The sequence below is a fragment of the Gadus morhua genome, chromosome 17 (assembly GCF_902167405.1).
Source record: "Gadus morhua chromosome 17, gadMor3.0, whole genome shotgun sequence".
Taxonomy (NCBI): Eukaryota; Metazoa; Chordata; class Actinopteri; order Gadiformes; family Gadidae; genus Gadus; species Gadus morhua.
This window is the reverse complement of record NC_044064.1, coordinates 14,309,407-14,321,906: the sequence shown is the minus strand read 5'-3', so window position 1 is coordinate 14,321,906 and position 12,500 is coordinate 14,309,407. Positions and strand designations below refer to the sequence as shown.

At 45.1% G+C, this 12,500-nt stretch overlaps 2 protein-coding genes across 2 annotated transcripts in view; both read right to left on the bottom strand.

The window, feature by feature from the left end:
• Nucleotides 1-98: 98 nt before the first annotated feature.
• LOC115529167 (acidic leucine-rich nuclear phosphoprotein 32 family member D) lies at nt 99-3,710 on the bottom strand. The gene is made up of 7 exons (XM_030337713.1): nt 3,515-3,710; nt 2,185-2,334; nt 1,955-2,077; nt 1,267-1,453; nt 973-1,076; nt 661-727; nt 99-513 (listed from the first exon to the last, which is right to left on the bottom strand). Exons 1-7 carry the CDS (start codon nt 3,566-3,568, stop codon nt 437-439), a joined length of 762 nt encoding a protein of 253 aa, XP_030193573.1. The 5' UTR covers nt 3,569-3,710; the 3' UTR covers nt 99-436.
• A 1,078-nt stretch (nt 3,711-4,788) lies between these two features.
• sh3gl2b (SH3 domain containing GRB2 like 2b, endophilin A1) overlaps nt 4,789-12,500 on the bottom strand; it is an 11,036-nt gene continuing 3,324 nt past the window's right edge. Inside the window, exons 2-9 of the mRNA XM_030337710.1 lie at nt 11,888-11,956; nt 11,320-11,392; nt 10,823-10,966; nt 10,242-10,375; nt 9,343-9,501; nt 8,860-8,963; nt 7,900-8,030; nt 4,789-6,942 (exon numbers count right to left, since the gene is read on the bottom strand). Coding sequence (XP_030193570.1) covers nt 6,746-6,942; nt 7,900-8,030; nt 8,860-8,963; nt 9,343-9,501; nt 10,242-10,375; nt 10,823-10,966; nt 11,320-11,392; nt 11,888-11,956 — 1,011 coding nt within the window. The 3' untranslated portion in view covers nt 4,789-6,745. The remainder of the gene's footprint in view (nt 6,943-7,899; nt 8,031-8,859; nt 8,964-9,342; nt 9,502-10,241; nt 10,376-10,822; nt 10,967-11,319; nt 11,393-11,887; nt 11,957-12,500) is intronic.

Here is a 12,500-nt window from a genome sequence, read left to right as displayed (position 1 = left end):
TGTCATGTCACTAAACACTGGTCCCAGGCCGGTGTCAGAGGGGCGAGGGAGCGCAAGTAGCTCAACACAGGGAATCAAAGTGTGTGCGTGTGTTTGTGTATATGTATGTTTGTGTGTATGTTTGTATGTGTGTGAAGGGGGGAGGGAGTTTAAGGGCTGCGTTCCATTCTGAATAACTCCCAGGCCATGACCTCTGGTTAAAGTCACGGGGTGTACAAACAGAACCATGTGGGGAAAAATATCGCTTGTTGCCTTGCAACAGTCATGTCACAGGAAGTGAGAGGATGGAGAAAGACTTGTGGGGCTAATGGCTACTATGTTGCCATTACCTCAGCTCATACGAGTTAGAAAGAATTGGAACTCAGCCCAGAGGTGACAGGGGGAGGGGTCAGAGGGCATGAGGTCAGAGGTGAAAGGGGGAGGGGCTGGTTGGTCATCAATCTTCTTCCTCCTCTTCCTCGTCTTCAGGGTCCCTCTTCCTCTTCTCGCCCTTAGCAGGAGACGAGTCTTCATCTAGAAAACAAATCAATGACCACGTCAATATATCTTCTAGTGTGGGAGTTTGACAGGCAGCCCCCCGCTCACACAAACACACACGCGCTGTATCAGTGGGACTCCAGTTCAGCTCAATGGGAGGGTCCAAAACAAACAGGCACCCACCTTCATCCTCGTCGCTGTCTGCCTCGTCGTCGTCGTCACTGTCTGCATCTCCGTTTACCGCGGTCTCCTGTGGCGATAACACAAGCCAACGTCAGTACCCTCATTCCACCACCACCCAAACTATCCCCTTCATACCTCCACCACCCACATACATACCTACCTCCCTCCACCATCACCCCATAGCACTAGCCCCCTATAACCCCCACCCTCCTCCATTACCTCCACCCTTCTGTTGTAATCTCCATACTGCCCCCCCTCCTTTATCAGCCGTCTCCTCCACCATCACCCTCCGCCTATGTTTCTCCGACTCACCTCGTCCTCCGCGCTGTCATCGTCGTCGTCATCGTCCTCCTCCACGGCCACAACGTCTTCCTCGTCCTCCTCCTCCTCCTCCTCAAACTCCTCCGACTCGCCCTCTGGAGGAGACAGCGTGCGCCCGTTAGTACAAAGAGCCGGCAGGAAGGCTAAGAGGAGCGCTCGGTGGCTACTCTGAAGGAACAGGATGGCGGAGCCATGCTAAAGGAAGCACCCGAAACACACGACGCTAGCCCACCGCGCTGAGAAGAGAGCCGAGAGGTTACGCTAAGGGCGCGCTCGCTCGCTCACCTTCGTCCTCCTCGTCGTCCACGCCGTCGCCCTCGCCGTCGGAGTCGGACGCCTCGCAGTCGTCGATGTCGTAGCCGTCGAGGTAGGTGAGCTGGGGGAGCAGCTGGAAGATGGAGTCCCGGTAGTCCGTCAAGTTCGTCACCTCGCAGTTGAACAGGTCCAGGCTCTTGAGCTGTGGCAGCTTCTTCTGCTCGGCCACAACGCATTTTGGATCACAACATTAATGCATGACCCAATAGACCAGCTTTTAGCTTCTATATAGCATATTAAGCTACAAGCCCGACAGTCGAGAAGTGATTAGCATGCTAAGCTATCTATATCTGTTGACTAGCGTTAGCACATTTAGCAATTTTCGCCGCCACGTCTGGAAAATCCCACTAAGCTAACGATAGCTTACAGTTAAATTGGCTTTTACATGTTAAGCTAACTAAAGGTTACAGTAGTGCAGCGATCAGGAAATTAAAACAAGCAGTAGAGTTGATTAGCACAGTAAGCTAACTATAGCTCAATAGCGTCCTGATCAGATAACCACTACAAACAGTAGAGTTGATTAGCACATTAAGTTAACTGCACATTACAGTCGAGTAGCAGATAAGCACAATTGCTAAATCTTGCTTGCAGTAGAGCAGCGATGAGCAGATGATGATAGTACAGATAATCAGATGATCAACAGCTTAGCTCCACCCACCAGAGGCTCCAGGGTGCTGATGTCCTTGAACTTGTTCCCACTGAGGTTGAGGTGCGTTAGGTTCACCAACCGCTCCGCTAGCACCTCCAGACCGCCTGATATCCTGTTGTCACTCAGCTCCAACTGGGGGACAAAAAGCGAGATTAATACTTAAGACGTTAACATACGAATTCTATGAAGAGACTTCAACAGGGCAGGTCCATCGGTGTTTGCTGCTGGCGTTTACTCACTTTCTTCAGTTTGTCCAGCTTGGGGATGTCTGCCACACTGACCAGGCCCACGTTGATTAGGCTGAGCAGCTCCAGGTTCTCAAACTCCTGCGTGATACCCTCGATGCGGCCCTCGCTGTTCCGGCAGTTATCAAGAACCAACTCCTGAACCTGGAGACACACACGCATTACAGACACGGCTGGTAACACCCTGCATTACGTACCTCCCCTAAAGAAGCACACTTTGTTTCCAGTAGCTATCCTAGAGGTTTGTAAATGTAAATGTATTGTTCTTCTTTTATACCTCTGGTGTTCATCTCTTTGGCAAAAATTTACTAAATGAATAGATCTAAACTTCATAAAATAACTATGCCAAAGGTTTACAATATTCAAATCATTACGGTTTTAACATTGGCTTTTGTCAGATTCGTATTTAATCTCAACCTGTTGCATCTCCTAGGGAGATGCAGTGTTTGTAGACTGGAACGGGTCCTACGCTACTCGTGCATACAACTGTAGCGGGAATGCTTTGATTGTTTCCTATTGGAACGCGTCCTGGTGCATCTACCTGCGAGGAGAATGAGGCATGGTGGTTTTCTATTGGAACGCTTCCTGACCGAGGCGCTGTTTGTAAACTCCCAGCCCACGTGATGTAATGCCGCGATAACCTCGGCGGCCCGCGAACCAAATCCCAACGTTTTATTTCCCGTCGACACGACATTATTAATGCCACCTATCCTTAACGGCCAGAGTTGAGCTCGTTGTGTGTATGTGAGGACTCAAATAGACAAGTTATTACATATTTAAGGGACCAGTTAGCCGTGGTAGCTAACAGCATGCGACTTACCGCGCATGGCTGCGGTGCCGCCTAATGTCTGGAGCCGCGCTATAACCCTAAACTAACTATCATAACCAGTACAACTACTAATACACAGACACCAGCCGACCAAATAACGGTAAACCCTGATCGCTCGTTTCAAATAGGAAACATTGAACAAACAAAACGTGAAGTAGGCCACAACAACGCCACGGCTCCTGACGACCACAGAAGCCATTACACCAAGCGACGCTACGTTAACGTTACAGCTCCGCGGATCCATCTTGGGGATTCTTTATTAAATCATTTATATAAGAAGGGCTCCACAACACGATATATCCACAAAATGCTGGACATTTAACGTTTCACAAACTTCAGATAACGTTAGCATTTCGTCCCACACACTAGCCAGGCCCCAGGGGTGTTTCTAGCGCCCATGTGCTCTCCTTCCTCCCCGGGAGTGGAGTGGAGGTCCCGCGAATTTGGTGCGCTCCCTCCCGGGCCAACCGCAACACAAAGCCGGGCTCTACTTACATCAGGCGGCGCCCTGTGCCGGAGCTCCAGAGATACCCTTTTCTTCATGTCCATTTTCTTCTGGTTACGTCGCTTGGGTCTCGGTGAAAACTTGTTCCCTCCTCGTTCCTGTCTTGGTTGTCAATGCGGGGAAGGGATCCGAGTGTGTGTGTTGCTGAAAAGTAGGTCAAGTCTGTGGGCTTGTGAGTAGAGCACACAGCGCCTCCCGCTGGAGGCTTGGGTTTACTGCACGGAACAAATTGGCGGCTCTGTGGGCGATGGCGTTAGCAGATTATTGGCGTTTCGTTCATTAGATGTAACCGTGTTGCCTGAATTTATGTTATTTTGTAAGGACAGTGGATACAAAATGGGAGTCTATTTTTTAATTCATGATTTATGCTCAATATACCGAAATGGCTCATTTTTACATTGTTTAATACCTACACTGAATCTTAGTTTTATTAACTGGGTTTTTGTAGAAGATCCCATGTGTATGTTTTGCATCATTTTCATGATCAAATGTTCCCCCTGCTTTATTAATGTGTGTTTAAATGTGAGACCTAAAAATACAAGGCTGTAATTCTAAAGACATGTTGTTGCAATATTATTCTCGTCCAGGCGATGGCAATATTGTTTCTGTTGGGTTTTTCATTTTCCATGTGGTTGAGATGCAAAACTTTATTACAGAAATCAAGTGGACCTTTATGCTTTATTCCATTATATTGTATCCTATGGTTTTTAAGACAACAACAGAGGCAAGCAATCGTACGTCTGTATTTATTATTAGTATTACAACAAGCAGTAAACATTAAAACCCTTTTCTTGTTTAACACTTTACATATGCTAACAGATTGCCCTCAATACTTGGTTTTAACCCACAGCTGTCCAACACCTATAGGTGTACTGCCTGTGAATACCGGAACAGTTTCCAATACCTAAAGGTATACCTATGTATAAATAAATAAATAAATCAAAGTCAATAAATACTTTCAAGCTGTAGATATACAGACACATAGGCTAATGATCACATTAATATATATATATATATATATATATATATATATATATATATATATATATATATATATATAGCCACGACACGCATCCAAGAAACATAATGATGACCCTGCTGCTGCCACATGAGCTGTCAGTCAAATGTAGGTGGATTCTCAGGGTTTTCTCTTTGAGTAAGTAACAATCATCACATGGGTACTAATCATATATATATATATATATATATATATATATATATATATATATATATATATATATATATATATATATATATATATATATATATATATGTAGTTATTAGACACTATTAGACTAGACCTAAAGAGCCCCAAACCTTGGATCTGGAGGAGGTTAAGTACTGTTTCTCAAGGAGGTTAACAACAGGAAACTGGAAAGATGGAAAAATAGAAAAGAAAATAAAAAATATTTCAAGGCTGTTAAAGGAATCCTGTTAACTAAGAAAAGTAAAAAAAATCGAAATAAAAGAGTTGGTAGAAAACACCAACGATAACAACAGATGATAAATAATAAATCAGTCACATTGAAACTAAACAGTAACATAGACAGTGTTTCAAGATAAAGGCCCTCCCTGCAGCAAAAGGTTGTGGCCCCATGCAGCACGCATTAACCATGCGACCACGACACAGGAATACACTAAGAGAGTCCCAACTGGTCCACTTGTTCCCTACATAGTGCACCATTCTAGTGCCCTATATAGAGCACTATTCGGGGCATCCCCATTTTGAAGTGTTGTCTGAAGTGCACATCTCGGTGTAAAAATCTGTTTCCCTATTTAGTGCACTCAATACCTTGAGGTATTCAATTTATTTTATCGGAATGCAGCACTACATCTGGTGTCATCTCAAACGTGTCGGCTTGTTTAGAAGACCAATATACGTCACGCTGATAGATTTGATGCGCAAAATTGTGTCCGATATGCCCCTATTCCCTGGCTTGTTCCCTTAATAGTGTGCTTTACAGTGGTCACTATATAGGGTATGTGGGAACAATTGAACGACGTTGGACAAAGTCTCAGTCTTCAGGAGGATGAGGCAACAAGACGCTGCTGGTTCTGGCTCTGCTGTCTCTGCTGATGTGCTTTGGTAACAAAAGTAAAATATATATACATATATATTTATATTGATACATATGTATGTATATATATAAACTTAAGAATATATACATGTATATATTGATATAGATTTATATACTATGGAATATATTGTTTTATTCTAGCAATATCGCTTATTGTCCTGGTCACGAGAAGTTATTATAATATTTCTTTTGCTGTAACTTTTGCTGTAACTCAGAACAGGGTTCTCTGTGTCAAACCCTCTTCTATTCATGAGCCCTGGTATATAGTTTATATCAGAGGTCAAAGTTCAACCCTCCCTCCTTATGTTGGAGACCCCGTAGAAGTCCTGGCGTCTGGTCCAAACTCCCCCACTGCTCCAGAGCAGAGGAGTGGAGCAACAGAAGCCTCTTGGTTAATCTAACCTGTAACCATCAAGGTAATACGAGCCCAACACACAACAGACACCTTATTACTTACACAACTAGGCACGGGTAACCTTCCAGGATATCTCTTTCCTGATTGGCTGCTTGGCTTGGTGTGTGATGGTGTGTGAAAGGCTACCTCATGGACCCACACACCATCAATCTGTCTGTCTCTTGGATTGTCCAACTATCTGTCTGACTATCTGACTGACCGTCCGTCGGCCCCAGTTCGATTAACACGTGCGTTGATACATTTGGAACCCCAGCAAGCCTGACGTAAGAGAACATGTTTGAGTTCTGCGATGGTTGGAGCGGCCGGCTAGTTTCTGACAGCAGGGGGCGCCATAACACGCCAAGGACTCACAGCAACACGACAAGTTAACCACAGAACGCCAACCACCAGGGATTGGTCTGAAAGACAAAAAAGGCTGCATGGTCGTAACATTACAGGTGCTGAAGGGAACACAGGTTACACACACATCATGCACAAACACAAACACGCCGCTAAGCCTTCGTCCTCTCCATTCTCATCATCTTCCTCATGGCTTCGTCTCACCGTCTCTCCCCCCCCCCCCCCCGCCGCTGCCACAGTACCCAGGGGAAAGGGGGTATTTCGTGTCAGGGCAAAAGCGCACGAAAACACAGAAGAAGAAGAAGAAGGAGGAGGGACTTTTTACCGATTCAATTACAGGCGGATCTATGCTGTTTGATTGGTTTGGGTGGGGGGGGGATGGGCGGGCTCTATTGAGGAAGTGCCACCAAAATATCCACGTAGTTGATAGGGAAGAAGCCTGATTGGCCGTTGATGGTTCCCTCGTACCAGTTGTCGTCGATCTGATTGGTCAGGGTGATGATGTCACCCTCCTTGAAGCCCAGCTCGCCCTCGTTCTCCGGCTCGAAGTCGTAGATCGCCCGGCAGCACGGCTGGCTTAGGGGCGCTGGGCAGGGAGGAGTCAGTTAGGTAGTTCAGTACTAAGGCCCAATCCCATTTCTACCCCTTACCCTTACCCCTCCCCCTTGTTTTGAAGGGGTAAGGGGAAGGGGTAAGGGGTAGAAATGGGATTGGGCCTAAATACCCCCTCATTAGTCCTTACATTCAACATATTTAACTCATGAACACACATTTGGTTAAAGAGGAAATATCATACCACCAGGTGTGAGTGTGATTAGCCATTAGAAGCAGGTTTGAAAATGTGCAGCATTGTGACATCACAGGTGGGCGTGTCCACCTAGATGTGTGCTTGATAGACCAGTCTACCAGCCTACACAGTGTAGCAAACGTTGCTCATCTATCCGTCACACATCTAGGTGGACACGCCCACCTGTGATGTCACAATGCTGCACATTTTGAAAACGGCTTGTAATGGCTAATCACACTCACACCTGGTGGTATGATAGGTCCCCTTTAAAGGAGTAGCGTACAGGTGGGAATATGAAGGCAAAGTATGCAGCAAATCCATTTGTAACTGACTTCCAGTTTTATAGACTTACACCTACAATTGGACTGTTCTTTTAATTGTGGTTTGTTTGCATGTGCATTACAAAAGCTTCCTAGCCACTAGGATGCTTCCTATCTACTAGGATGCTTCCTTTCCACTAGGATGCTTCCTGTTCACTAGGATGCTTCCTGTCCACTAGGATGCTTCCTAACCAATAGGATGATTCCTGTCCACTAGGATGCTTCCTCTCCACTAGGATGCTTCCTATCCACTGGGATTCTTCCTGTCAACTAGGATGCTTCCTATTCACTGGGACAATTCCTAACCACTAGGATGCTCTGTCCACTCGGACGATTCCTATCCACTAGGACGCTTCCTATCCACTAGGATGATTCCTGTCCACTAGGATGATTCCTATCCACTAGGACGCTTCCTATCCCCTAGGATGCAGCCTACCAGTAGATTTGCTGGGGGACTTGGCGGAGTGGAGCCCCCCGTTGAGGCTCTTGCTGGGGGGCAGCAGCTCCAGGGTCATCCTGGGCTTTGGAGTGAACTCCTTCCTGGGTCGACTGGAGGCTTCCTTGATACTGAAACACATCAATACATAATGCACATCTAGTGAACATGTATCTAGGTCTCTATATAGTGAACATGTACCTAGATCTCTATATAGTGAACATGTATCTAGGTCTCTATATAGTGAACATGTATCTAGGTCTCTATATAGTGAACATGCATCTCTATATAGTGAACATGTATCTAGGTCTCTATATAGTGAACATGTACCTAGATCTCTATATAGTGAACATGTATCTAGGTCTCTATATAGTGAACATGTATCTAGGTCTCTATATAGTGAACATGCATCTCTATATAGTGAACATGTATCTAGGTATCTATATAGTGAACATGTACCTAGGTCTCTATACAGTGAACATTTATCTCTATATAGTGAACATGTATCTAGGTATCTATATAGTGAACATATATCTAGGTCTCTATACAGTGAACATGAATCTCTATATAGTGAACATGTATCTAGGTATCTACATAGTGAACATGTATCTAGGTCTCAATATAGTGAACATGTATCTAGGTCTCTATATAGTGAACATGTATCTCTATATAGTGAACATGTATCTAGGTCCCTATATAGTGAACATGTATCTAGATCTCTATATAGTGAACATGTATCTAGGTCTCTATATAGTGAACATGTATCTAGGTCCCTATATAGTGAACATGTACCTAGATCTCTATATAGTGAACATGTATCTAGGTCTCTATATAGTGAACATGTATCTAGGTCTCTATATAGTGAACATGTATATTGGTCTCTATTCAGTGAACGTCTATCTAGGTTTTAAAGCTACATATTTATCTGCAGAAGAGTATATAGAGTATATATCAGGGTACCTGTCCTCCATTTTACTGGACAGCTGCTTCAGGATCTCTGCAGAGCGGCTGTGATATTCCAGCTGAGCCTGAAGCAATGCTGCTAGCTGGCTCACCTGCTCTATCTGACACACACACACACACACATACACACACACACACACACACACACACACACACACACACACACACACGCACACGCACACGCACACGCACACGCACATTTGGTTAAATAATTGTATGACATTGTTATGTCTTTCATGAGCTTGACGTATCCTGTGACAATATTATTACTTGATGAGCTGCTACAAACTGCTACAAACTGCCGCGACCAAGTTGAACATGCACTCTCTCTCTCTCTCTCTGCACATCACTTTTTACCAGGTGAAACATTCTCTCTCCCCCTCTCTCTCTCTCTCCCCCTCTCCCTCTCTCTCTCTCTCTCTCTCTCTCTCTCTCTCTCTCTCTCTCTCTCTCTCTCTCTCTCTCTCTCTCTGTACGTACATCACTTTCTATCAGGTTGAACATGCTCTGCTCGGCGATCTCTTTGCTCTCGTCAAACTTCTCCAGTGCCTGGCGGAGCTCCTCCTCTTGGACCTTCCCCATGCGCTTCCTCTTATAGTCGAAGTCCAGCCGCCGGCCCTCCATCTTCTTTATGTGGTGCTGAGAGAGAGCAAGAGAGAGAGAGAGAGAGAGAGAGAGAGAGAGAGAGAGAGAGAGAGAGAGAGAGAGAGAGAGAGAGAGAGAGAGAGAGAGAGAGAGAGAGAGAGAGAGAGAGGAAGAAAGAGAGAATAGATCACATATAGACACATAATATGTTCTTTGTAGTGGCTTTTTGCCAAGATTAAAAGGCCACAATAGGAGCGGGGTAGACGACGCGCAATCCAAAGTACAAAGTAGGCAATCCAATCCGAAGTTCAATCAAAAATGCTTTATTAGATAAAGCTTCAAACAAAATGATTCTTCTTGCTAAGTATACTTATTTTCCAACATTTGCGAATATTGTTTGCGATTGTATGCGATTGTTTGCGGTCAAAAAACTGTCCCGCTTCCCCGTCTAACTCTCGTTTCTGTTACAGTCCCGCAGGTGAATTAAATCCCTTTAATTAGCTGAATGACTGCGACAATATAACTGACCTACTGGGGGAGCCAGACAGAATACAAACTCAAATTAACCATAGATATATAAATTATTATTGTTTCCATTTCATTATGCCATACTTCCGTTATGGCTCCAACATTCTTAGTATAGTATATAGTTTTCAGTATAGTATAGTATATAGTATCATATTGTGTTGTGTTATAGTGTGTAGTTTAGTTGTAGCGTGTAGTTATAGTGTGTTGTAGCGGGTAGTGCTGTGTTATATTGGGTTGTAGTGTGCCGCAGTGTGTAGTGTACAAACCTGGATCTCCTTGACGTCCTTGTCATGAAGGTTCTGCAGTGGGTCGATGAAGTTCTGTTTGACCTCCATGTCCAGAGCGTCCTTCACCTCCCCCAGCTCCCTCATGGCCTCCCCGACATCCAGCATCACCACACCTGGACAGAAGAGCAGCATCAACGTCTAACACTGGAGCTGAGACACGTCAGAGTTAAGTTGAGGCAGGGTTGAGGTGAGTCAGAGTTATGTTGAGGCAGGGTTGAGGTGAGTCAGAGTTAAGTTGAGGCAGGGTTGAGGTGAGTCAGAGTTAAGTTGAGGCAGGGTTGAGGTGAGTCAGAGATAAGTTGAGGCAGCATTGGGGTAAGACAGAGTTCAGACCAGAAAGAGCTGAGTTAATACAGAGTTAAGGTAAGACAGAGTTAAGTAAAGACAGAGTTAAGGTCAAACAGAGTGAAGTTAAGACAGAGTTAAGGTCAAACAGAGTTGAGGTAAGACAGAGTTAAGGGTAAGACATGTTTAAGTTCAAACAGAGGTGAGGTGAGACAGAGTAAAGTTAGAACAGAGTTAAGGTCCAACAGAGGTGAGGTAAGACAAAGGTCAGGTACCAAAGCTGGATTCCTCGCCCAGTTCCCGTCCGAAGTGCTGCATGGCGTCCCCCAAAACACTCTCTGCCTGCGGGTAACCGGGACCTTTCTCTTGGCCCCGGAACTTGGACATGGTGCTGATCATACTCAACCTGGCTCTGTGAGCTGGCACAGAGGAGAGAGGAGAGGAGAGAAGAGGAGGAGAGGAGGAGAGGAGGCGAGGAGAGGAGGGGGGATGGGAGAGGGGAGGGGAGGAGAGGAGGAGAGGAGAGGGGAGGAGAGGAGAGGGGAGCAGAGGAGAGGAGAGGAGAGGAGAGGAGAGGAGAGGAGAGGAGAGGAGAGGGGAGGAGAGGAGAGAGGAGAGGAGGGGGGAGAAGATGAGAGGACAGGAGAGGAGAGAAGAGAGGAGAGGAGTTATATTGATCCCTTTTACCAAGCTGGACAAGCCTCCCTTACACACTGTCTGCATGCGTGCACAAGTCCGTCTGTACGTCCATGTGTGTGCGTGCATGTGTTACCTGGATTTGGTTGAAGGTATTCTGTGGTTTTTGTCATGATGTCCAGAACTGCTCTGCTGGTGATGTCCACCTTCTATAATAAACCATACACAAGTCTTAAGGGCCAGGAAAAAAAGACTGGTACACCGGGAATGAATTGAAGGACCACATCGGCCTACTATCACTGTAGTTCTTAGAAATGACAACCTTTAATCACACACCAGCAATACACCGCTGCTATTGGTTAACAATACCAGGTGAATGGAGGCATGTCTCTCTGTGACTTGCTTCATTTACAACAGCCCACACATCACAGTGACTATAATATAAATAAACTGTTTGTAATCACTGTGATCCACAGCAGTTCCACAGCTTATGAGAACTTGCCAATATGGATTCTGTTGTTGTATGTATAATATACTGGGTCCTTTAGAGTCATAAACTATATCATTGTGTCAAGAATGTCTTATTATAATAATATGCAAGTGGTAAATCTATGAACACACGCCTCCACTACAAACACACACACTCACACACGCACATACACAAACACACAGACGCACACACACACACATACACACACACATACCTTTTCCATTTCCTTGAAATCATCGTCAAGTTTGGTCCCTTCTGCTCCTCCAACCTTCTCACTTACTTTCTAGAGAGAGAGAGAGAGAGAGAGAGAGAGAGAGAGAGAGAGAGAGAGAGAGAGAGAGAGAGAGAGAGAGAGAAAAAAATGCTGCAGTTACTGAGTGTAAGAAAGATGATGGGAGATGCAGTTGCCATGGAGATATGGTGCTGGAAACACACAAACACACACACACACACACAAAGACCCACAAACTGTTTAGTGTTTCGGTATGTACTGTGCTACTATGTTAGCCCAGTGGTACTGTGTAAGGACTAAGGTACAATGTTGGTGCTGGGTACTTTGTTAGTGCTGTGAAACTGTGTGTATATGTTAGTACTGTGTTAGCATTGTAGGTCAAAATAAGTATTACAGTCCTATGTTCGTGCTATAGCATTATGTTAGTGTAGTATATGTTAGCTCTGTAGTACTATGTTAGTGTTGTAGTGCTATGTTAGTGCTGTAGTAGTTGTGTAGTACTGAAGTACTGTGTCAGTATTGTGGGTCTATTTCGGTACTATGCTACAATGTTAGTGCTGGACCTAACAGTAAACTGGAGCATCACCAAGGAGAT

Excerpts from the sequence above, each read along its gene's own strand:
- LOC115529167 (XM_030337713.1), bottom strand. The coding sequence starts at position 3,568 with ATGGACATGAAGAAAAGGGTATCTCTGGAGCTCCGGCACAGGGCGCCG. Across the intron at positions 2,078-2,184 it reads AGCTGGACAAACTGAAGAAA|TTGGAGCTGAGTGACAACAG; the intron begins GTGAGTAAACGC and ends TTTGTCCCCCAG. Across the intron at positions 1,454-1,954 it reads TCAGCACCCTGGAGCCTCTG|AAGAAGCTGCCACAGCTCAA; the intron begins GTGGGTGGAGCT and ends GTGGCCGAGCAG.